The 26,432-nt window shown below is 44.9% G+C and overlaps 1 protein-coding gene across 11 annotated transcripts in view; it reads right to left on the bottom strand.

The window, feature by feature from the left end:
- TENM4 (teneurin transmembrane protein 4) overlaps positions 1 to 26,432 on the bottom strand; it is a 985,233-nt gene that overhangs the window by 266,726 nt on the left and 692,075 nt on the right. For 10 of the 11 annotated variants that reach the window (XM_081062099.1, XM_081062105.1, XM_081062104.1 and 7 more), the window contains one exon: positions 15,611 to 15,820. The exons of the other annotated variant lie outside the window; for it this stretch is intronic. In XM_081062099.1, the coding sequence (XP_080918225.1) occupies positions 15,611 to 15,820 (210 nt within the window). The remainder of the gene's footprint in view (positions 1 to 15,610; positions 15,821 to 26,432) is intronic. 11 annotated transcript variants of the gene reach the window in all.

The raw sequence follows: 26,432 nt of genomic DNA on the forward strand, positions 1-26,432 counted from the left end.
AACAGATTTTTAAGTCCAATGAAACTCTCTTCTGAAGAGTTGGCACAAGATCTTGTGAGGGTCTTTAGGACACTCTTCCTACCCCCCAAATTTGCATCTGCTGCTGGCCCCAAAGAACAGGAGCTAGGCTAAAGATCTTTAGTGAGTGTATCCCTTTCAGACAACAAACACTCAGCGATTCCCAGCCCACAGAAGGCAGCCCGCCAGGTGGGCCAGGAGGCCTGGAAAGAAGAGGGTGATTTCACACACCCCAACTTTCAGGTAAGTTTTCAGTCCTGCAAGAGGCATGTGTTGAAGGACCTGGACCCTTGAAAGAAGTAAGACAGAAAAGGAAAGGAACCCTGATGTGAAGGTGAGGGGCTGGGTGTGAGCAGCAGAGTCTTACCCGCTAAAATGCACATTAGAAATGTTCAACCCAACCTGCAAATGAGCAGGAAGCAAATCCAGCTCCTGTCTACCCTTCTCCGTCCCTTCTTATATATTACTTACTCTGTTTCAAGAAGGAGAAATCCATTCAGCAAATATACAACATTCCATTGCTTGTCATAAATTCTCACCAGTCCAAGGGGGTGGCAATTTTTAAGTCATATTTGAAAAACATTTTTTCTAGTAAAGAAATACACCTAGATCTTTAGTGGTATTGTATTATATGACCTGTTCGAAAGTCTTGACAATCCAGGTGCACTCCTTAATGTCCAAAAGTACACAGAGATCTAGATGCCAAAACCAGAATAAATTAAGAGTAAGAAAATATTGGTATTCTCTATCGCCTATCCTGTACTTACAACGCTTCCATTTACTAAATAGGCTCTGAACAAACCAGCTTGCCTTCTCTGAAGGAACTACCTTGCTTAAAATGAACAAATTCAAGTTTCTTCTCATCCTCAGTGTTTGAAGGGCTAAGAGACAGCTTCCAAGGGGCAGAACTCACAGTGCATTTTCATCATCCATTGGAAGGTGGGGCAGGGCTTTTGATGTCAGCTGGTTGTCCTTGGTCTGTCATTCCTGGTGTCCAAGAGCGACACCTGACAGACAGGCCTAGACATCAGGAGTCTTCCTGTTCTCAGGACTAATGGCAGCTCTGTTCATTGAATCCTTAATTTGCTAGGTGCTAGGCTAAGAGCGTTTCATAAAGTGTGTTGATTCCTCATTCACCCTGCTAGGGTGGTGTTATTATACCCTATTATACAGACGAGCTACTGAGGCTCAGAATGGATTACTACCCTGCCCGAGTGACTACTCCATCAGTAAGTGGCACAGCTGGGATTTGAACTTAGACCTATCTGACTTCAAATCCTATGCCCCCGCTTATACCAGAAACTCTTAACAAGGGAATAAAAGCAAATTATTTTCCTGTGACCTTCCGTATAATTTTTCTTCCATGAAGAACTGTACGTTCGCTACCTTTGAGATAAAAAGTCATTTTTGAAAAACTTTTCTTCATGCTCAAAATAAGACAACTGCTCTCTACAGATCTCTATGTATTTGACACACTCTGATGTAACCAATAAGACAATATTTACGGAGTGCCCACTGTGTATACAGGCTCGATGTACTCAATGACCACATACCCATTTGGGCTAGGCAACCCGGTTATAAATATGGTCTATAAATAACCAAGAGGCTGAAGCCCAGAGAAGGAAACCAACTTCAAGTTGCCCAAAGCCACACAGCTTCAGGGTTTAGATTCAGCAACCAGCACTCCCAGCCACAATAGAACCCTTCCAACCACAGAATGCAGCAGCTTCTGAGTTTGATTGGATTGTGGTCTGGGTTCCGGGAGGGCCGTGGGGTGGGGGGTGAGGGGTGGGGCAGAGCATTTGGGAGCCTGGCCAAGGGCTGGAAAAGCAGGAGACTGAAAAGGTTTTATTCCCAAATGCTGCCTCCCTAGAAGACTTTAAACAGAAAAGTTTGCCTTTACAATCTGGAGGAGTTTTTCATGTTTCAGCTCATGTTGAATTGTTTTATGCTTTAGCTATAAACCTCTGACAGAGAGGATGGCAGGGGCAAGGCTGGCCCAACGTTCACTATGGCTGTGCCGCTGTAAAGCTCGGGTTACGAGGATCACTTCTGGTGCCAAGGCAGTTTAACAAGTATGAATGTACATAATTTGTTCCAGTTGTCCTGTCTCCACATGGAGGGCTGTTTCTGGGGTGGGGCTCCGCACACTCCCGCCAATGTGGTTCCCATTACTGGCTCCAGCGCCTCGCTGAAGACCCCTCCACACCCAGGAAGGGCCTGTTTTATCACAACTGCTGAGCTATCAATACTCTGTAAAGGTTCAGAGAGTTTCTGCAGTCCGAGCTCTCAAAGCAGGGAGGGGATCTTACTACAGAAAAGTGACCACATCTCACCCATGCCAAGAAACCTTTCCAAAAAGTAAGTTGCTATTATTGTCCAATCTCTCTCCAACCCAAGTAAAGTCTCCCCCACTTTATGTTTTGAAAACTTATTAACCTTATCGAAAAGTCGAAAGAATAGTACAAAAACACCCATATGCTCGTCACCGAAATCAGTCCATTGTTAATATATTGCCACATTGCTTTATCTCTATCTCTCTCTGAAAAATTTTTTTCTGACCATTTGGAACTTGCAGACACCAAGACACTTTACATCAGCATGCATCTCCTAAGGTAAGGGCATGCTCCCATACAACCACAAGATCATGCTTACCACTAAGAAAATGAACAATTATTCCATAATATCACCTAGCAGACACATACACTGTATTTAAAAATCTCTCCAATTCTTCCCCAAATGTTTCTTCTTTACAGTCTTAAAAAAAAAAAAAAATAGAATCCAATCAAGATTCAAGTGTTGCATTTGGCTTTTATATTTTTTTAGTCACTTTTAATCTAGAGGAACCTCCCATCCACCACAACACTCCCAATTCCTGTTTTTCATATTGACCTTTTTGAAAGGTCCAGGCCAGCTGCCCCATAGACTGCACTATATTCTGGATGTGTCTGGTTGTTTTCTCATGATTAGACTCAGGTTAAACATTTTCAGCAAGCACATCTCATGTGTGATGGAATGAACTTCTTATCGCTTCGTATTAGTGACCACTAAGGAGATAATTGAGTCCTGATCTCCCCACTTGTAAAGGGACTTTTTCCCATTGCAGTTAATAAGTAATCTGTGGCACAAAATCTAACCTCTTAGAATCAGTTAACTACTGTTTTTATCCTCTCCTCTTCCATCTACTGTGTTTCCCCAAAAATAAGTCCCAGCCGGACAATCAGCTCTACAGCGTCTTTTGGAGCAAAAATTAATATAAGACCCGGTCTTATTTTACTATAAGACTAGGTATAATAATACTGGGTCTTATATTAATTTTTGCTCCAAAAGACGCAGTAGAGCTGATTGTCTGTCTAGGTCTTATTTTCGGGGAAACACGGTATCCTCCTCTGGTTTGGGCCTCCACACCCTGAAAATAGCCTTGCCAAATTCACCAATGGCCATCTAGTTGCCATAGTCAGTGGGCACTTTTCACATTTGCATTCTTGAACCCTCAGCAGGACTAGATGTTAACGCTCAAACCCCCTCCCTGAGGGCATTATCTTGTCTTATTCATGTCAGTACTCCAGGGCCTACTTCAGTGTTTGGCACACAGTAGGTGATCAAGAAATCTTTGTAAGATGGATGGATGGATGAATGAATGAATGAATGAATACATACATACATACATACATAATACATACATACATTGAGAGAAAGTTGGAATTGGGAATCAGAAGGCCTGGCTTCCATCCAGCTCTGCCATGCTTCATACAATGAAAGGGTTGATTAAAATCAATGGTTTTCATACTTCAAAAACAATGTTTACTATTCTAGTGTTCTTTAAGTAGGATCTTACTTGGAAGCAAATGTAGGAAACTGACAAAAGGCAGCGGCTTTGGTTGAAGCAGGTGGTGAAGGCCATAGGATGTGCCTCCTAGAGTAGGGCTCGGGGAGGTCAGAGAGGCGTAAGGAGGGAAAGCGGTACATGCTGGTGGGTCCTGAACACCAGCCTCAGAAGTCTGAACTGTAATCTGTAGTGTTAAGTTTCCGCAGTGAAAGGTGTGGTTGGGAAAATCAGTCTGGTCACTGTGGACCTCATGCATTTGGGGAGGGAAGGAAGCAAAGCTAGGAAAGCACAGGGCAGAGTCAGGCACGGGGTGAGTTGGGAGGTCAGGAATTAGCCCTTGTCCCTCTCTGTCTTGGTTTCCTCCTCTGAAGTCCTTTGTCATTCTAATCCTTTTTGAGTCTTTCTCCCCCATTCTTCCAAGTGTTTCTTCTTGCTAGGCGGGAGCAACGAAGGCATCACTAGATGAAGAGCAGGGTTCGGAGGGGCTCGGGCCATTTGCTGAGTGATTCAGTGACCTGAGAAGCCTATCCATTGTCCGGGCTTTAAAGGGCCACTGCCCCTTACCATTAACCCCCCTCAGGACAAAGGCCATCACCAGCTCAGACAAATAAGCTGCTTAGCCAGACCTCATGCATCATCTTGTCACCCACACAGGGACCCGACAGGGACATCTTAAAAGAGCTACGAACCAGAGCACAAATCAGCGGTTTCTATTCAGGGGGATCCTGGCCAGGGGTCGGGATGGCTGCCAGGGGTCGGGATGGCTGCCAGGGGTCCAGGGTGTGCATGCAGCCCTTCCCCCATGCAGGAGGGTGGGCTGGGCGTGAAAGAAATCTCTGCTCTGCTGGGAGGCCCCCCAAGATCTTTGGCTTCCTGAGGGCTGTCAAGAAAGGGGGCGGTGGCTGTTAGAGGAGAGAAAGAGACCTAGTGGGGTGAGAAGATGTTGGGTTGAAGGGCCAGACACACCTGGAATGCAAAATGCCACTGTATCTGTGTGACCTTGGCCAAGTTATCGCACCTTGCTGAGGCTCAGTTTGGTAAAATAAGCAGAACAACAATCACGGCAATAGCAGCAGCATCCATTACAGTTTCTATAATAACCAGGTCCTTTGCTAAGGACTTCACATACATTATTGCACACTGAATTTTAACAGTACCTATGGGGTCGGTATTATTATTAGCCCTATTTTACACATGAGGAAAATGGAAACTCAGAGGTTAAATCGTTTGCTAAAGATCTCAGCTGGTAGTGAATTTAAACCCCCCACTCTTAACTCTTCTGCTCTAGAGCCCACTAGCCGTGCAGATTCACTGGGGAAGATGCAGTACCTAGCGTAGCACGGGGCACCCTGCAGGTGCTTAGTAGTAGGATTTGGTCTTCTGTTCCACAATCCAAAGGGGTGTCAGGCCCTCCTGGGTTCCTGAAGCTGCCCCTTCCACCTTCACCCCCTCTCAGTGAGCTCTGAAATGGGTGGAACACAGAGCACAAACCCGCCCTCAGGGGGAGCAGGCCACGCTGCTCACTCCATCCCCACCTCAAACCCCAGGAAAACCCAGTCTTCTAAATGGGCTGCTCCCTGAGATGGGAGGGCGGGAGGGGGGAGATGGGCCTGTGCCCCACTAGCTTGTCCTTTTTAGAGAGGAAGACAGCCTTGCCTTCCACCGCTAACCCCTGTCGCAGCCCCCGGTGTTCCCTTCACTTGTCCCCTAGGTCCACGGAGAGCATGGATAACCTTTCGTCAGAACTCTACAGCACAGGACTCCACATAGAACACACACTTTAAAAAGTCTGAATAAATGAATGAATGAACGAATGAATGAAGGAGGAAATAAATGCTTCAAGTCCCCAAACTTAGGCTGGGAGCATTTGCTTGCACACAAATAACTGACATGCAAAGTATGAACATCTAGGCTTCTCCCTATACCAGAGCCCTTGTCTTCAGCTGGTCTTGCTGCCATAACAAAGTACCATAGACCGGGTGGCTTAAGCAACACACATTTATTTCTCATCGTCTTGGAGTCTGGGAAGTCAAATTCCAGGTTCCAGCAGGGTTTGGTTTCTAGTGAGAGCTCTCTTCTTGGCCTGGCTTCCAGACTACCTTCTTGTTTTGTGACATGGCAGAAAGCAAATGATCTCTAGTGTCTCTTCCTCTTCTATAAGGACACCAGTTCCTTCAGATCCTTATGACCTCATATAACCTTAACCACCCCTTTAAAGGATCTCTTTCCAATACAGTCACATGGGGGGTTCGGGCTTTAATATATGACTTTTGGGAAGACACAATTCAGTCCATCGCAACCCTACAGATCCACAACATTGCAGCTCACTTCTGGGCAGAGCCTGACTGTGTAAACTGGCCTGTGCTCCTTGGGGGTTGTCCTCCTTCTCCAGGACTTGACCACAACCCCCCATTTTGCATTCAGCCTCTGCAGCCCCACACATCCTGGTGCACCCGCCTACCTTGTTCCTGAATCCTGCTGTAAGGCAGGGCTGTTTAGGTGTGTGTCCTGTCTCCCTAATAATGTGTTGAACTAAATTGGTTCTGAAGGGTAAATAAACAAGCTTCATTTTCCCCCATATCAATCGAAACGAGAAAGACCCTCTCCTGTTCTCACTCTGAATAAGATTTTACTGTATTCAGAAACCTTTGCTCCCAAGGTCTCCAGATATTCACCACAAGCTCCCTGTATTGGGCACCGGGAATGTCATCTGTCCCGAGAACTCTGTTAGTTTGCCGTGGCTATAGCTCCCGAGCAGGAGCACAGAAGAAGCTTGAGGAAGCGGGAGGCCTCTGTGAAGAAGGGCTTTGGCCGGCCACAGGAAACAGAGTCACCCGCGGGGCTCCTACGACAGGGATCTGAGTTTTGGAAGGATCACCCTGGGACAGTGTAAGGATGGATGAAAGGAGAGCTGGGAGGCAGGGAGGCCAGTGAGGATATAAGTACAGTGGCGCAGGGGAGAGAAGCTAGAGCAGGAAATGTTTAGGTGAAGGGGAGCAGACTTTTGCAAAACTAGCAAACAGGTTAAGTATCAGCTCAACTTCCATGTTTGCTCATTTGCAACATGACAGCAGACAAGAGCTCACAACCGAAATTTTGATGAGACAACCTCCTCCCCAACTGAAAATATATCCCATTCTTTTTGCCAAAGATTAAAAGGAAAGACCAGTAAACATTGAGCATGGGCTATACTCTCCGTACGGTAGATGATACCCCATCTTGCCTTTGAAACAACCCTCAGACTGCTATTCTTATCCCCATTTTATAAACGGGCAACGGGGTGAGAGAGGTGAGATGAGGTGAAGTTGTCCAGCTAGTGGGGAGGGGGTTCATATCAGGTGTATATTCCCTCAGAGCCTCAATGGCAGCTAAAGAGAGGTTTCTGGAAGTGCAAGTATGTGTTACTGTTGTTAGCCCGTGCAGCAGCTTCCTCGAGTTATTTATAGAAATATGATCCATTCAGGAGAGAGGGAGTAAAGCATAAATGAATTACCAGTTGTTTTCCTCTCCTCTCAAATCTGGTGGGGAGGAAGGCAAGCTGACCAGAAGGAAAAGGCATCACAGTGTTTCATCTCTGGGAACCATGGGGAACGGAAGCAATGCGGGAGCTCTAGCAAGAAAGGCTGAGGCCCTGTTTCCAAGACCCCCTGCTGTGTTTGTTTAGCTGCTGCCTTGGGCTCACCTCCCCACCCTAAATCTCTGGAAATCACTCAGGAGGGATAGGAGGTTTAAAGCTCCTTAAAGGACTCCCAGACAGAGCTGTTAATGGTTGTACTTTCTCCGAGCCTAGAGGGGTGGGAGTGTAGGAATCTGCCTTCCTTCCAGAGATAATTGTCCAAAAACTTTGGAGTTCCAGAAGGGGAATAAGAAAACTAACATTCACTGGGAGCTGATTATTTTGCAATCACTACGCTAGAAGCCTTGACAATATTTTCTCATTTGCACAATTTTGTGACGCACTAGTCAAACCAATATCCATTTTACAGAGAACCCTGTGGCCCAGAGAGGTTAAGCAACTTGCTCACGGCCACACAGGCCAGCAAGCATCTGCAGGCCTCCATAACCTATCTCCCCCCTCCCATGGTTCCAGATTGCACTTTTTCTGTTTTTCTTCTGACTTCAGTCCTTTCAGGACTTTTCAAGCAGAGGGAATATTTTTTCGTTGTTTAATCTCCAACACCTATATAAATAATGGCAGTTCAGAGGGAGAGGGAGGAGGGGAGATAAGTGAAGAAGGGGCGGGAAGAAGAAACATCACATGGTTTCCTGGTCCAAACTGGGAGCCATTAAGCAGTAATGGGGCATCCAGCTGAGCTCAAAGCATCCAGTACAGACCTGATGACAGAGGCAGAGGGCAGGAGGCCCCGAGGGGGAGGGTGGGAACAGAGGCTCCGAAAAGACTCCACTTCAGGAAGGACAGAAGGGTAGGTTGTGGGGGCAGCAAAAGATGTTTATTCTTAAGGTGAGCAGGCTGTGGGGGTCTGACGTTAAAAGCCTGGACAGAGTACCAGCAAAAGCCACAGAGCTGTGTAGCCTAAGGGCACGATTCTGAGTGGCACACGTTGTGAACAGACAGCAAATCACATGCAGGATAGCTTCCATTTTCTTGCAACCCTTTCCGGTGATCCGGAGAAGGACAAAGTCTCAGTTTGGTACTAACACTTAACACTTGCCATGTCCCTATTTAACAAAGAGAAGCCAATCTCTGCTTAGTGTCCTTGAGCAGGCATTATCTCACCAGAATGTGAGAGATAACCTGCTTTCACTGTATTTATTTTTACAGCTATCTTCTATTTATGGCAAGTGAATTGCAGCAGTAGTGTACCATTTCCTTCGAAAATAAATTCATTTAGGTAAAAAAGTTCAAGAAAGGAGGCTGAAAAGAGGAGAAGAGGGGAGAGGAGGGGAGGGGAGGGGAGGGGACAGGAGGAGAGGTGAGGAGAGGAAAGCAGTGTAAGTGGGCACTCTGCTACAGTACAGACTGACAGTGACACACAAAGGAATAAGCCTTGGGAAATGTTGATCTAATCCAGTTCTCTCCCTGTCCAGACAAGAAAGCTGAGGAACCAAAGGACAAGGCTCTTAAAAGGTCACACAGCAGGTTAGAGGCAGAGCTGGGCCGAGAAGCCAGGTCTGCTGCTCCCAGGCACGTATGCCTCTGCACAAGCAGGTTTCCATGATGACTCAGGCTGAATTAAGGGGAGGCTTCTCCAGGTGAGGTTTATAACAGGAACACTGAGTGTGTAAGGATGACAGTGAGCCTCGCAGGTTGGGCTGACCGGGCTCGAAGCTGTGCAGCCAAAGGAGGAGCTCCACACCAAGCTGCTGCCCTCTCCCTCAGCTTGTTTCCTCCAGCACACAGCTGTGCTCGCAATACCCCACGTTCAGCCGACCTCATGGCACGATGCTGTGGATCCAACGAGAGGACATGAACGCGCTGTGGGAATGCGAAGGCTACACAAATGTTAGTTATACTAATCTCCCAAACTCTCCTTGGCCTCCTGCCAGGCGCCTCTTCACCAGTCTGAGCCCCGATGTGTCAGGAGATGCTTTAAGATGTGGTCTGGTGTCCACGAGGGCACCGCCGAGCAGGCCACTCACATTTCAGCAGGGACACAGACCAGGCTTAGCTTCCTGGTGGAAAAAGCCCAGATACGGAACTAATGTGTCTTCCTTGGGGGGTGATTTAGGAATTCCTAGATCCAATCAAGCCATACACCAAAAATGTTATTTTTGTACCTTTTAATGCAATGGTATTTGGGGAAATTAGAGGAAAAGGAGCTGCAAAGAGTCTACAATCCTGTCACGTGAGTGACTAATTAGAGGACCCTGGTTCTCCCAGGCCATTTGATTACATTAATTCAAAATGTGACCTGTTTATTTTTCAAGGTCAGAAATAAGCCTTACCGCCTAGGAAGCCAATGTGGCAATTAGATTAGAGTCACCAGACTCTTCCTGAGGTAATGTATGAAGAAGGGCTTTGTAAACCACAAAGAGAAGTGACCCCTGTGTGGTTGTCCCCACTGCCCCCAATTAGGGGGGCATAATCTTCTGCCCCTGGTGGGAGGCCACAGGTGAGGGCTTGTCTAGTTGAGGGAGGTACTTGGTGAGGTGGAAAGGGCACTGGAGTCTGGGGCCACGCTTTGAATCTTGACTGTGAACTTCGGCACACCACTTCATCTCTGTGAGTTTCTGTAGTTCTATCGTGTACGTGGATCATTGAATTGTTCCTGGGGGGTACGGGAGGTTGCTGCGTGTGTGTGTGGGGGGGGGGAGGGGAGCTGCTGGAAAGGAAGAAGAAAGTCAACTTTTTTTCAGTTTTGATTTTAGCACCTATAGCTGCTCAGCACTACAGACACAGCCGTGGACAGGCCTACCACCTCAAGGAATCTACGGTTGAATGAGGAAACCAGACGTGGGAATCCTCAGGTCTCCAGAATGGGAGGGGGGAGTCTGTATAGAAAACAGTAGGGTACCAAAGAAAGGGGTCCATACACCCTAGGGGCTGTCAGGAAAAGTTCCTTCAGAACTCACAGTTGCTGAGTTCTAGCTTTTGGAGAATGAAGCACTTGGCCTTTACTCTCCTGAATTCTTAGGCTTGGGAGGCAGCCAGCCTGCTGGCACTGGCCTCCTGAGCTCCCATGTCTACAGCAGAGGGCACTTGGCCTTTCCAAGCGGTCTTCGTGGATAAACAACAAGCACGTCTACACAACATCTCAGCTAGCGACTTGAACTTCTATCGTGCCTTCTAGTTACCAAGTTACCTAGTTATCTCTATAACCATAGGCAAATGCCTAAATCTTTGAGTACCGATATGCCCCATTCATACAAAGTGTAATCCAGGATCACCATGTATTAACCATCATTCTGAGAAAATCAAAACTCTAAGACTGAAAGTTTTATTGAAACACTTTTGTTGGCAAAACCTGACCTGAACTGACATGAAGCTTGGAGTCTTTCAACTATTCAATATGTTTCATTGCAGAAATATTTAACATGTTTGCTTACCATGGACCATCCCAGCACTCTAGGAATGTTAAGAAGAATACAATATATGTACTGTATTTTCTTTCTTAAATCTGAACATTTTTGAATTCTGAAATGCGTCTCTCTTCAAGAGTCTCATTTAAGGGATCTGGACCCTATATATTAGATACCTATTTTATAGAGTCTCTTTACTTAGAATGCCATTTACCCCTCATTTGTCTGGAAAATACCTACCCACAAACATTTCAAAGGTCATCATCAATGAATGAATAAAAGAAGAAATTTAAAAAAAAAATTTTTTTCCTACGAGGAGTTACTGTGTTTTCCAGAAAATAAGACCTAACCTGAAAATAAGCCCTAGCCTGACTTTTCAGGATGACATCCCCTGAACATAAGCCCTACTATATCTTTTGGAGCAAAAATGAATATAAGACCCGGTCTTATTTTCGAGGAAACATGGTAGGGATTCCCCTAAACAGCTGGTATAAGAATTTATTGACCAACAGGAGTCTTCTGATTCAAGAGAGTTGAGAAGAGAAGGGAACAAAATTGCCTGAAAACTTCACATGCCCCCATGTCGTTTATCCTGGGAACTTGGGAAACGTACAGACGCACATACCTGCAGCTAGCTTGCTACAACGGAAACAGGTTCCATGAAATCCACAGTGAAAGGAGACAACAAACCTCACTGGGTCTCAACAGTAGGAAAGAGGTATAATTTTGCCTTCTTATTTCACAAACTGGCTTAAAAGGACCCTAGCAGACTCCCCCCAGGGGAACCTGGATAGGTTCTAAATTAGGTTGAATTTTTTTGTTTTGTTTTGTTTTAAGAGAACACTTTTTGGAAGCAGCCCGCATGCATAGCAGTGTTTCTCATGTAGAAAGAAAAATAAACACTCCTCCTCTGGATTGAAAGTCAAAACAAAATAAGCCCAGCAGCTTAAGACCCCAGAAAGTCAATGAAACTGCCAAACAACGGTGATGTTGACCAGCGTGACCATCCTGAGAAATCTGTAACGTGAGGCAGGAAGAGCCTAGGGCTTAGAGAGGAAAAAAGTTGTCAAAGGCCCAGCACCAGGGCTTGGCTTTCATGAAGCAGAGCCAAAATGTAGCGTCTAAGTCATCCAGTCTGATTCATCTTTGAAACTCCTCGAGAACTCACAAAAGCAAAGCAGAAAGATTCCGCTCTATGGTATTCGACAGATCTGGGGTTCAAATCTGGATCTATCACATAAAGCCATGTGATTTAGGGGAAGTTGCTTAACCTCTCTGGCCCTTTACTGCCTCAGGGAGACTAAAAATGGTTATGCCACAAGGTAAATGTGAAGTGTAATGAGATTCAGTGATTCAATGAGCTAAACACCTGTCCCATAAACTCTTCCCAAAGGTTTGTGAGGTGAGTGATAGGAATCCAACAACTTGGAATTCTTTTAAAATCAGTTTTTGGTTTTTTTGGGGGGGAGGGGGAGGGAGGTAGAATTTCCCTAATCCTCTCCAGCCTGCTATGAAGAAGGAAACATAGAAATAACAGATTCTAGTATTAGAAACAAAACAAATCAAAAAAATAAAAAATAAAAAAATAGGGGCTCTGGAGTCAAGCAGGCTTGGGCTTGAATCTTTGACATGTCCCTTAGGAGCACTGAGGCTCTGGGCAAGTCACTGGCCCTCGGTTTCCTGAACAGAAGTGGAGATAAACGGAAGCTCAGTAAGACAGTGCCTGTAAAGAAAAGACACACACACAGAAGGTGCCCTCTCTCCATGCATTGTCCCACCCACCCTACCTCACCCAGGCTCCTAGAACCTGAAAACCTTCTCGGAGCTTTTTATTCCCTGACCCTCTTCAATATTAACCTCCACGTTTCTGAAGCCCCCTTTACTTTAGAATTTAGATTAGAACAATGCATGGGACATGTACTATTTACTCTGAAGAGTTCCTATGCGGTAGGGGCAAATACCTACTTAATCCTAACCACTTCCTCCACTTTTCGAGTTGATATTTCAGTGAAATCCTTCTTTGTATGTATCAGTGATTTCTAGATGATTATCCTTGGGTGTGGATTAGGATTTTGATGACAGAAAGAGCTACTTTCCCTGTTTTCTTCTCCACAGGGACAATGAGCTGTTCTGTAATGCCCCACGTGTTCTCCTTGCACTTTGCTTGGGGATTTTAGCAGGGAGGTTCTGAGGTGTCCCAGACCAGGAGCTGACACAGCTGTAGGCAGAGGGCCCCTTGGGAGCCACTGGAGAGCACAGCCAGAGCTCTGGGAAAACTAGTTCCCAGACGGTCAGCCTTGTGTGCAGGGCGCTGAGTCAGCTCCCACCAAAGGAAACCCATCATTTTCACCTTTTGGGCCTGAGGGGCTGCCTTTGTCATTTAAAGTAAATTCTGAATTACGTCTCAGGGGGAGCAGTCCTCTCAAGGAAATAGAGCAATTGATCTATTTAGGGTGGTCTCTAAAACTTTAAATTGGTGAATGAGGATGGGGGTATGAATATAGGGAAGAGAGAAAGAGAAGAAAGTTTACCACCTTCAGCATTTGTAAATTCCACAGCAAACTTGGGAGGTCGTTCTCTTTTCATACATGGAGCAACTAGTGATCTGAGAGGTTAGGTACTTTGCCCAGGTCGCACATCTGGGACGCAATTTCAGAAGGTTTGAATCTATGGCCCTTGCTCTCTTGGCTACGTGGTAGTACTCCAGTAGTTTGTAATGCCTGCTCATTCATTCATTCACTCATTAAATTAACACCACATAAAGAGCATCTGTAAGCCCATGCACCAAACTGTTAAAAGTGGTTCTCTCTCAGAGAAAGGATTACAAGAGAACATCATTTTTTTCCCTTTCTGTATAGTGTGAATGTCAATAAGCATTGTTACTTTTATAATAGATAAAAACAATAAAGACAATCCCATTAAAATAATTTCATTTTTTTCATGAAATAAATTAAACAAAGCCCTACAAGCATTTATGGGACCTACTATGTAGTAGAGCCCACTTATCTTCACTTGCTAGCGCTGGGTCCACGCCTGTCCAAGCAGGTCCTTAGGCTTACAGAAGACCCCTCAGTTTGGGTTCAAGGGACAAGAAGATGGCAGGTAGGGTTCAGATGTGGAGTGAGACTCACTGGCGCTTTCATGACCCACCAACCCCAAAGCATCAAACCACTAAGGACCCAGAATCTCCCTTCAGACACGGGGCATGTTTATTACCAACTTTTAGAGTGACACACTCAGAGCAAGTCACCAGGGAAAAAATCCAAAGTGTCTCCAGGTTCCCTGGGGAGTGGGAACACAGGGCCGTAACAGAGCAGACAGCTGTAGGCCCAAGGCCCCCCATCTTCCTTGCACATCAGTAATGCAAGAATGCAATCATTTTGCTGTAGAACTTGCAACAAAGTGATTGCTCTTGTTCAGTTAATTAGCAAAGGGAGAGATTAAGGACTTTATAATCTCCTGCCTTCTCTTTTTTACCTGCAAGGCTTATTTACTCAGCAACAGAAAAGAATGTTATCACATACATGACAAAGAAGTAAGTTTAAGAAGACTACTGGCAGGAACACCTCAATCAGCACCACATGACACTCACAGAATCAGAGTTTCTTAGAAACTGCTCCATCATTGGCAAGATGGGGAAACTGAGGCTGAAAGAGGGACCGTGATTTGCCAGTGAGCCACAGAGCTGGGACTGGAACACAAGTTTCCTTCCTCCCAGTCCGGGGTTCCTGTTTCTGTGCATAATTTGAAACATGAGCAGCTAAAAGGTATGGAGGAACAGGGACACCCAACCACCAAAAGGACAACAGCCTCAGGGAGCACGACAGAAAGGCCCTGGAGGACGGTTTGGCTTTTGGTCAAAGAGCACACAGGGTATAAAGTCCTGTCAGAAGAGAACCATCAAGGCCAAAGACCACTCTGATTTTCAAAGAGGGCACAGGCAGTGTATCATCCCCTTCTTGGAGGCTTGAATGCCCTCCAGGGCCTCCTTGTAAAGAAGTGGACTGGCCTCTGCTGGACACAGAGAGGGCAAGCACCTTGGCCCAGTCCACACAGCACCTGATCAGAGTCTGCTGGCTCTCGGTCAGCCTTACCCCCCTTACTGCTTCTCCTTCAGACAGTCAGGGCAGTGCCCAGATGGATGGACAGATGGACTCTTAAGCCCAGTGGTTCTCTCTGCAGCCAGCACGCAGCCCTAGAGCAGCTTGGGACGTCAGGGCCCTCTGACTCCCAGGGGCGGTATGCAAGGCCAGAACTTTCAAAGCCAGAGTTAGGCTCCAGGTAGTATCCTTTTCTCTTAGCTGTCTCATAATTAACTGGAACACTCTAATACCAATTTCTTAGGCAAGGGTGTGACGAGGATCCAATGAAGCAACAAGTGGCAGTGGCGGGCACAGTCCCTGGAACATAGCAGGTAGCCGGTGGGTGCTGTTTTAGTTTTAACCTTTCTTTTCTTTTTCTGTGTGCATCTTTGTCTTTTTTCCTGCCTGCGACTCTACCTGATGTTTCCGTCTCGTTGTGTCCGTGCATCTGTTCCTGGGCTCTGCCCACCCGACATCTGACATGGGAATGAGGACAGGAGTCTCCCAACCCTTGCACAGCCCAGCTGCACAGCCAGGCAGGAGCGGGGCTGCGCCAGACCCCGCCACACCCCGAGCCCCCCATGCACCAGGCCCTTCCGCCCCTGCAATTGGCCCAAGCAGGCAGGTTAATCAGCATCGCCAACGAAAGGGGGAACACAACCAAAAAACCCACAGAAGTTAGGAAGAAAGAGGGACTTACCGTTCGCTGCGACCCCCAGGCTGGCAGAGCCACTTTTAACTAAGAATGAATTAGGGACAAACTCTTCCTCAGAGTCTGAGTCCGGGGTTGGCTGGGCCACACCGTTGCCTAGCAACCGCCTCTGGCTCTCATTGGCCGGAGGAGAGGGGGGCGGGGAGGGGGACTGCTCAATAGGGGTTGATGAAGCGGATGAACAATGCAAGGGAGCACCTGCGAACCACAAAGACAAACACAGACAGAAAAAAATAATGAAAATTGGTTTTGAGGCACACGGGGACGGGCAGGGAGCAAAACAAAACACGCATCAATGGGGGAGGGGTCTCCCAACACGGGGCGATCTGCTGCACACGTGGCCCAAGAGCGGAGCTGATGCCGCTGGGAGAGAAGTTGGTGCAAACTCCTTCTGAAGAGCAGGGGCCTGGGTGCAGAGACGTCTGCAAGGTTCGCAAAGGGCACCGCTTGGAAACAAACGGGAAGCCCTTCCGGCTTTGCCTGTTCTCTAAGAGAGGCCTGGAAACCTAGGATGGGGTCCTGGAGGGCCTTGGTATCTATCGGACTCTGAGCCTCAGGGGTCTCACCGGGAAAACGAACAGCCACCTTGGGTGATCGCGGAGCCCCTGCGAGCCGGCCATTCTGTAATGCCATGGAACTGAAAGGATATTCTTATGAGTGAGGCTTTCATTGGACATGCGCAGAACAGGTTCTGGGCCTCATAGAAAGTAGAGAGAGCTGGAGAAAATGGTATAGAGCCCCCTTCCACCGCTCGCATCCTAGGATTTCAATACTACAATGTTTTACTTTTCGAACAATCTAATATTTTAAGACTCTTAACTCCTGGCACTCTCTGAAAACTTGAGAGCAGTAACTTCAGCTGTCATTTTCACTTCTGCATCCCCAGAATCTAGCCTAGCGATTGGCACATAGTAGGCACTCAATATTTGCCGACTGGATGAATTCCAGGTGTCTAACATACTTGGGCCCTTAAATCCTAATCGGCTGAGATGAAATAATTCTAGCACTTCAGGACACCACATTCTGTGAGTGTCAGTATGTTCCACTCCGAGTTTCTAACATGTCAGGGGTGTATGATTCTCACTCCCTAGCTTTCTATAGTTCCGTGAACATACTCCCAGCTCTTCCGAAGGAGAATGGGATGGCCTAAGACAAGGCCTTTGCCACCTGACAATTGCCAGTCCAGCCAGTGACGAGCCTTTAGACAACGTGCAGTACATCACCTACGAGAGCGGGAACATAAGCACAGACATATAAAAGTTTACAGTACAAGACACTGCATTGCGCAACAGCAAGGGCTCCTTTTTCCCCACCCTGACTGATAGAAGGTTGAAAGCATAACCAGATCCATCTAGGTGTTCAGAGACTGAACCTTAGGAAACCCTGTGGCCCACACATGCCACCCTAAGGTTTGGGAGGGCTCTAAGGGGGAGGTGGCACAGAGACCTGCTGATTGTTGAAACTGAAAAAAAATAAAAAGCTGCTTCTGGTCTGTCCACCAAAAGAAGCTCACCGAGTCACCAAATCCTGCAGGATTTTGCAGGTTCATGACTCTTATGTCAACCCCTGAGCCTAACCTTACACGTGACATTTTATAGAGTTACTGTGCATGCCATTTGGCTGGTTCATATTAGAAATTCAGTAAGAGCAATTGAGGCAGCAGGGATTGGTGGTACAACCTCTGGGTGACTCCCCCCCTTTGTGTTTTGGTTTCTCTACCTAGAAATCTGGGCTGCGATTAACCTCAAAATCATCCAAACCAGTGTTCCCAATTCCCCTCGAGAGAGCCTTCCCAGAAAACCATGTACCACAGCACGACCTGGCTGATCATTCTTCCTTGGAACTAACCTTGTCTTCAATTCTGACATCACACGTGCCCTGCTGTATTTGTAGTTATCTGTAGCTGTATCTTGGGGTACAGTACATTCTGGGAATGGGCTTTGGAGTTCAACAGAATTGGGGTTTTCTTCATGACCCAGTCTCCCATTAGTTGTATGATCTTGGGAACATGACTTCCAGCTCCCCAGCTGTAAGTTGGGCAGCCTTCCCCTTATATACAGATGCTGTGAGGACTTCAGATACTCAATGTGAACTCACAGCACGCGTGAGCAAGCAAGCGCCCAGGGTCAGTGCTGACCAAATGCTTATTAAATGAATGAAACCACCCCACAGGGAACCCCGTTCATAATTCCCCTTCCCCTACGGTCCTGCTTTGGAGATGATTTATTTTTCATCCAGGCTGCATTTATTAAGTAAACATACCTTGATTTCCACATTTTTTTATTACCCAAAGACATCTGATAATCTCCAAATCAGAGCTTCTGATGAGTTGGAGATAATCAGCAGCATACCACACTGAGTCGTTAGAGTTTCAGACAAAAGTTAAGAAACATGATACGTTGTTCCAGGGTATTTATTACAGCTTCCTCCTGAGTAAATCTGTCAAACGTTATGAAATAAACAGTTCCAGAACGAAGTAAGTTGTTCCATTGCAAACTTCAGAGACCCGGGCCTGAGAACAGCACCAGGCCCTCCCACGTATCATGCCTGTTTCTTCTCCTTTCCATCCAATTACCTCAAAATCGTCCAGACCAGTGTTGCCAAATCACCTCCAGGGTTGCTCTGAATAGTCCTCACCTAACATACAAAGCACCTAACAAGCTTCCGGGCCCTTTGCTCGTGCACAATAACTCTGAGGTTTCTGTGAAGCACAGCTGTTATTAGAAACGTGTCAATTCCCTCCCTCTTACTTATCAGCAGCGTTTAATTCAAGTGGTCCCAAGGTAGGGTGCACAGAACCATGACCCCTGGGATGCCAGAAAATATTAGAAATATTTGTTTTTATCTCATCCTTTTCTAATATTTATATGTATGTTTTATGACATATATAATACATTAATGCTTGAAAGACATGCAAAAAAACGCATTGCTGTACCAATTCGGCACCTGCAGAAGCAGGGCAGGGTTGTATTATGAGCATGGGCTCTGCAGTTAGACCCTACATTTGACTTCTAGTTGCATTATTTGCTATCTCAGTAGAAGTGACCTTGGGCAAACTACTTCACCCTTTGTGCCTCAATTTACTCATCTGTATAATGGAGAATAAAAAAAATGAAAAAAAGGAACAGCTACTTCATAGGGTTGTGCTGAAGATTAAAGGAGTTAAAACACGTAACTGTTGAGAACAGTGTGGCAGCCAGTAAACACCTAATAAATGTTAGATGTCGTGATGCATAAATCTGTGTATATAACGTGAGGGGCACTGACTTTATCTTTTCTTTTTTATAAGAGCAGTGCATGATTGCAAAAGTATGGCTAATGCTGTTTCATTCCCCAAACATTTCCTAACACACCCCCTGATTTGGCTAGAAGGTGAGGGTGATACAAACTGTGAGACTTAGTCCCAAAAGAGCTGGTGGCAGGGGAGGGAGCGCATCGCACGGAGCTCTGAGCCAGGCAGAGGTGGGGTCTGTCAGAACAGAAGACAGCCCAGTGCCACGGGAGAACGGAAGGCAGAGGGATCATTCCAACGTGAGGAACAGGAAAGGCTTTCTGGAGCCACAGAAGATTCCAGTGGGAAAAGATGAAGAGACGTGGGCAAGAGCATCCATGGCAGAAGGAAAAATAGGGCTCTCGTCCTCTACCTGGTCTCCAGACGCCACCCCTCTTATCTCTCAAGCGTCATCTATCAGTTACCATGAACTTCTCACCAAGTCTGCTGATGCATGCTCACCTGCTCTCATTTCCACGAGTTCACTGCTGCCTCTTTTGCCCAAGTTTGCTGAGCTGCACAAGCTCAAGGCACCACGGATATTGAGTCTCTGTGAAGGACGTCCCCGGAGCACAAGTACAATGTTGTGTCAGGGCTTTTGCACATGCTGTTCTTTCTCCCTGAGCATTTCCTTTCCCCTTCCTTTTTCTGCATCACTACCACCCTCTGTCTCTTACTACCTCCCACTCATCCTAGGGTGTAACCTCATGGTCATTCCCCCTCTCCCTGGCCCCCCAAGTCTTCCCTGATGCCTTTCTTGACGCCCCCACAGCTCCCTGTACTTTCCCTATTGCAACGCTTCCCACACTGTAGTGTTTACTTGTCTGTGTCTGCCCCCTAGCCTTCCTGGCTTGTCCATAACCATATTCCCAAGTGCCTAGTACAGGGCCTGGTCCACAGAAAGCACTAGTAAATATTGGTTAAATGGAGAAAGAACGTAGGAAGGAAGGAGAGTACCTTGATTATGGAACAAAAGGCCTATGTAAAGAGAGTAGTGAGAAATGAGTCTCTGAATCGTAGGTTTAGAACTTGAACCCCAGGAAAAGGAAATCTAACCTTATCTGGGGAGTCATGGAAGTTTTCCAGGCAAGAAAATGACAAGACCCAGGGCTGTGCTTTAGAAGGAACTGTTCTTTTTTTTATTGCTTGAAATTAGCCATGGTTTGAGTATCTATGCCACAGAAATTGATGCTTTCTGTCAAACAGCTTTAAACCCATGTCAGAGAACATAAATGTTGTTGAATAATTACCAGCACAACATCGGTGATGTTGCGTAACAAAACTAACAGCCCTGTAAATATAACTTTTTAAAATTTTTTAAAATTTATTTTTCAATTACTGTCGACATACAATACTAATTTCAGGTATACAAAATAACGTAATGATTCTACATTTATATACCTCACAAAGCGATCACCCCAATAAGTCTATTACCCATCTGACACTGTATATAGTTATTACAATATTATTGACTATATTCCCTATGCTGTACTTTACATCCCTGACTATTTTTTTTTTCAGTTATGGCTGACATTCAGTATTATTTTATATTAGTTTCAGGTGCACAACATAGTGGTTGGACATAATATAATTTATGAAGTGATTCCCCCCGTAAGTCTAGTACCCACCTGACACTATACATAGTTTTTACAATATTATTGACTGTATTTCCCATTCTGTACTTTACATCCCTGTGGCTATTTTGTAACTACCAATTTGTACTTCTTAATCCCTTCACCTTTTTCACCGGGCCCCCACTCCCCTCCCATCTGGTAACCATCAGTTTGTTCTCTGTATTCTTTGAGTCTGTTTCTGCTTTGTTGTTCATTTATTTTGTCCTTTACATTCCACATATAAGTGAGATCATATGGTATTTGTCTTTCTCTGTCTGACTTATTTCACTTAGGGTAATACCTTCCAGGTCCATCCATGATATTGCAAACGGTAAGATTTCATTCTTTTTTATGGCAGAGTAATACCCCATTGTATATATGTACCACTTCTTCTTCTTTAGAAAGATCTGCTCTTTAAGCTTAAGGCATTTGCTCAGCCACTCAGATTTCCTTTCTAATTGGCTCAGTTCAGCTAGGATGTTCAAAGTCCATATGATCTAGGCTTGTCTTTTGAGTGGGGACCAGAAGCATGCTTATTTGGGTAAATAAGGATACTCGATGTCATGGACTGGAGTTTAGGGTTGCATTCCCGTGTACGAGGTCTGACAATTAGGTTCGCGAACTCATCCTAGAAAAAGCGCTACATACCTCATTGCTGAATATCACTATGGTCACCTTCGAAGTACTCCCCTTGGGAAGCTATGCACTGATGCCAGTGCCTAGTCTATCCTTCAAAGCAATTTTGGAACTCTTTTTCTGGAATGGCCATCAGACCTGTTGTCGTATTACCCTTGATATCCTGAATGTCACCAAAATGTCTTCCTTTCAATATTTCCTTGATCTTCAGGTAAAGAAAGAAGTCATTGGGGGCCAAATCAGGTGAGTAGGGAGGGTGTTCTGATACAGCGATACGTTTACTGGCTAAAAACTCAGTTGTAGATAGTGCCGTGTGAGCTGGTGCATTGTCGTGATGCAAGAGCCATGAATTGTTGGCAAAAAGTTCAGGTTGTCTAACTTTTTCACGCAGCCTTTTCAGCACTTCCAAATAGTAAGCTTCGTTAACTGTCCAGTTGGTATGAATTCATAATCAATAATCCCTCTGATATAAAAAATGATTAGTAACATTGTTGCAACAAGTTCGCGAACTTAACTGTCAGAGTATCCTGGTCAGCTGAAGGGAAACTACTATTATTGAATTTTCCAATGAGTCAATGGCAAAATGAGATGGGATGATTGGAATGAATCTCCTTACACCTCACTCTAACAACCAAGGGGGCCAGTTAAGGGTGAGGGGAGCCATCCAAGATTCTTGAGTGGAGGTCTCTGTGAGCCTAGCTCTAGCTCATAGTAGAGAAGGGTGTAGAAAGAAAGCCAGAAAGTGAGAGAGTGCAGTCACCCATATGGTTGGAGTGGGAGTGAGGTAAGGTTGGGAAGAAACATTTGCAGAGCAACTCTTGGAGACCAGAAACCGGGCCAGGTGCTTTACAAGATCTTTTCTTCACAACAATCCTATGGGTAGGAAAATTCACCCCCATTTTCAAGGTCAAGAAATGGAGGCTTAGAGAAGTCAGGTAATTTGTCACAGGACCTGGGTAAGAACCCACAACTGCAATGCTGTTTCCACCAAGCGATGTGAATTAAATTGATCATCCCTGGTTTGGAGAAGGGAAAGGAAGATGCCTGCCCATCAACTGAGACACTTCTGAAGTGTAAAGGCCATAGGCTTCCTACCACCTAAGTCAGCGATCAAAGTCCAGTTTCGTACTATATGACCATGGGCAAGTCATTTTACTTCTCAGTTTACTCCTTAGAAAAATGGAGTGCCAATACCCACTGTAAAGAGTTGCTGACAGCATTAATGATATTATGTTGGTGAGCACCCCAGCAGCCTCATGGTAAGGCCTAAGCCAACACTGATTCCCTCTGCCAGCCTTCCAGCTGTAGGTCTTGCATAGTAAGAGCAGAATGGTTTGGGGACTAAACAATGCCAGATATGCAAGCCTGCCAGTGACACCTTTATCAATGCCGTGTTTCCCCGGAAATAAGACCTAGCCAGACAATCAGCTCTAATGCGTCTTTTGGAGCAAAAATTAATATAAGACCCAGTCTTATTTTACTATAATATGAGACCACATCTTTGTAATATAATATAATATAATACCAGGTCTTATATTAATTTTTGCTCCAAAACATGCATTAAATCCGATTTAGGTCTCTTATTTTTTGGGAAACACGGTATGTATTACTTGTTGATGTCGTAAAAAGCAGAAAAGTGTTAGGGAGGCAGCCGTGATATATGAAAACAACATATGACACGGGAATCCTGCGATATGCAGAAAGAACAATTTTAGTTACTCACACCTTTGTGTGAATCGGTGGTAGCTTTCCTTGGCATCTGAAATGTAACCTATAACTAGGGCAAGCTAGTTCTCCAGGAAGACCCTTCTAGCATACTGGGTTCTGGGTATGTCTTTGGAATATGTCATGAGACTGAAGTGTGAAGGGCTACCTGGTGAACAAGTTTATTACTCTGTCAAAGACAGTAAGACCATTCAAAATGCAGTTTTTCAACACTTTTCTCAGCCGTCTTGAGAAATCCATCTGAAGGCCCAAACAGAATCGTATTGATCTATATTAAACCCCATGTAAGCTGTAGTAGGGACAATCCCAGCCTGCTTCCACAGTGGGGAAGGGTGAATCCCAGCTGTAATGCTGTACTAGCACTAACTGTGCTGCAGGAAGGACGCCTTCTCCACAGGCAGTTCCCTGGGTGATTGGAAGAGTCTCCTAATAACCCTTTAGGTGGCAGACCTGCACTTTAGAAACCTGTATGCAAACTGCTTAGCATAGTGCCCAGTACACAGCACTGACTCAATAAATGACACCTAGAAAAAAAATGACATAAAACCGTTACACCCACAAAGGTCCCTCTTCTTAATGGAACTCTGAGCTGATGGATTCCTCCTTTCTGTGAAGGCTGGCTGTGTTTCATCTCCTCAGTCTTCTTTCTAGAAATACTCTACACCCTCCACTTAAAAACAACTACATTCCTTTTCTTCTCATGCTCCAACCTCACATTTATTTCCTCTTAATGCAGCCTGTTGCTTCTTTGAATACCGTGTCTCCCCGAAAATAAGACCTAGCCGGACAATCAGCTCTAATGTGTCTTTTGGAGCAAAAATTAATATAAGACTCGGTCTTATTTTACTATAAGACTGGGAATATAATATGATAATGATATGATATGATAAATGATATGATATGATATAATACCGGGTCTCATATTGATTTTTGCTTCAAAAGATGAATTAGAGCTAAGTCCAGCTAGGACTTATTTTGGGGGAAACACGGTAAGTAAAATCTTAGTTCTGAGCAGAGGATGAGGCATTGAGGAAAATGAGGATCCTTCCTCTAAGACGAAGGTCTGGGGCTGCTGGAAGACCAGCACCTCCACTGCGGAAGTGCTTTTGACTCCAGTGAGGGGTGTGACCATCTACCGCTTACACCGCCTGGCCTGCCTGGCAGGGACCACAGACTGCTCAGAGGTACAGCTCAGAAAAGGTTTGCAGAACTGGTTCCCATAGTGATTTAAAATGGATTAAAATCCACTGCTGCAAAGCATTGCAAAGTGACAGAAATCTGAAGCTAGAGAGCGAGAGGGACCTCACACTGTGGTTTGTCAGTGACAGCTCCAATTTACATCTGTTATCCTGCATGAATTAGTAATCGTACCCCACCTTTACTCTAAAAAGGTCCTGATTTGGACAATTAATTATGCAGCCACCCCATGTTAGGGCAGTGAAGATTCAGGTCCACATCAGAGGCTGTAGTTGGCTACAATAGACTAGGGGTCAGAGATTTGGGTGCCAGTCAGCAACGTGCCATGGGGTCACGGGTAAGTCCTGTGACCTCTCTGGGCCTCGATTTCCCCATTGGGGAATTGGACTAGAACACCCTAAGGTTCTTTTGTGGCCCAACCTTCTACGAGATAGGAGTAAGAGCAGTCCACACCTCAAGGGGCTGTTCTGAGGATTAAAGGAGACTATCGGAAAAATATGGGATAAAAATGATTTCAGTTAAAATGGAAAGTCACGCTCCTTCAGCATGTAAAGCATTTATGAATGGATGAGTTTGTATGAATGTATGTAAAAAATGATTAGCTGAAAAATCTTTAACAATGGTTATCACTGATATGGGCAAATTTTTAAATAGGCTTTTATAACTTCAAATTTTTCTACAATGAGCACACAGTTCTTTTTATACTTTTAAACATTATTTTTTAAAAGTTCAGGGGAAAATAAAATAATAAATGTGAAAATATCTCACATTTAGCATCTAGTAGATACTAAAATAGATTTTTTTAAAATACAAACAAGATTTTACGTACCGATATTGGTAGTATATTTGGTATAAACTGATTTTTACAATGCGAAACCTTTTAACTAAGCAATTCTACTTCTAGAAATTTAACCAAGAACATAATCATGACTTCTAAAAAGATTAACTTAGAAGGCTATCCATTACAATGTCATTCGTAATGTTAAAAAGTAAAAAAAAAAAAAAAAAAAAAAAAAAAGTTTAAAAATATTAGAAAGAAAAAATATCCTATATGTTAAAAGTGCCTAATTATGTAAATTAAGGCACGTCAGTAGAATGTTAATATGTAGACATCATTAGCCACGTTTGTAAAAAACGTTTAGGGACATGGGAAGTAGGATATCAAAAACCACATGAGGCAAAACTGTACAAAAACTAATTCTGATGCTTGTGTGTGTGTGTGTGCACGCGTGCGAGTGCATGTGCAGAATCTGTATACAAATGTTACTATATGTTACCTTAGGGCAGTAGAATTATGAATGCATTTTATTTTTTCTTTATATTTTTCTATATTTTCTATTTTTTTTCAAGGAACAAATGTGATAATGAGTTAAAAAGAGTAAGTTATTTAAAAAAGAAAACACACACACACACATACACACTGGCAGCAAAGACAACAGCATCTGTTTTGGGTCCCTAATGGGATGAACTCAGCAGAGCTGAAGCTTCCCGGGTCCAAACTCACCTCTTTTCCAGCCTATTAAATCTTGTGGGTGTCACTTCTGGCTGGGCAACTCCCACTAAGCCACCTCTCCTCTCCTCACCAGTGGTTATTTTCAGAAGCAAGTCTGGGGCCATCTGTCTCTGTGACTTATGTTGGGAAAATGGTCTTTGGAAAATAGAACGCCATAAATTTCTCAGGCTCAGCTCATTTGATCTCCAGCTCTCCTCCTCACGGGTTTCTCAGGGCCATTTTTGTTTTTGTTAAGCATTTACCAGGAGAGGAGCTCTGCTTTCCCCTGCTTTCCCCTGGGAAGCAGGGTTCCTGGTGTTGCTTCCAGCTCAACCCGGAGAAGGGAGCTCCTAGGGTCTCTCTGGTCTCCACACAGGGATGTCCTACCAGCCAGTTCACTGTTTAATCCAGGGATAATGAATGAGGACATTCATTGATTTTTTTTTGTAATAACAGCTTTATTAAGATATAATCCTCATCCCATACAGGTCCCCATTTAAAGCGTACCATTCTATGGTGTTTAGTATATTCTCAGAGGAGTACAAACATCACCACAATCAATTTGAGAATATTTTCATCCTTCTCCTCCCCCCAAAAAAACCCCACTCCCCATTTTCCTCTAATCCCCTGTAGCCCTGGACAATCACTAATCTACTTTCTGTCTCTATGGATGTGTCTATTCTTATCATTTCATATAAATGGAATCATATGATATATGCTCTTTCGTGACTGGCTTCTTTCATTTAATATAATATTTTCAAGGTTCATCCATGTTGTAACATGGATCAGGACTTCATTTCAGCTTATTGCCGAATAACATTGCATCGTATGCACAGACCTCATTTTGTTTATCCATTCATCAGTTACTGGAAACTT

Source organism: Rhinolophus hipposideros, assembly GCF_964194185.1.
Source record: "Rhinolophus hipposideros genome assembly, chromosome: 10".
NCBI lineage: Eukaryota > Metazoa > Chordata > Mammalia > Chiroptera > Rhinolophidae > Rhinolophus > Rhinolophus hipposideros.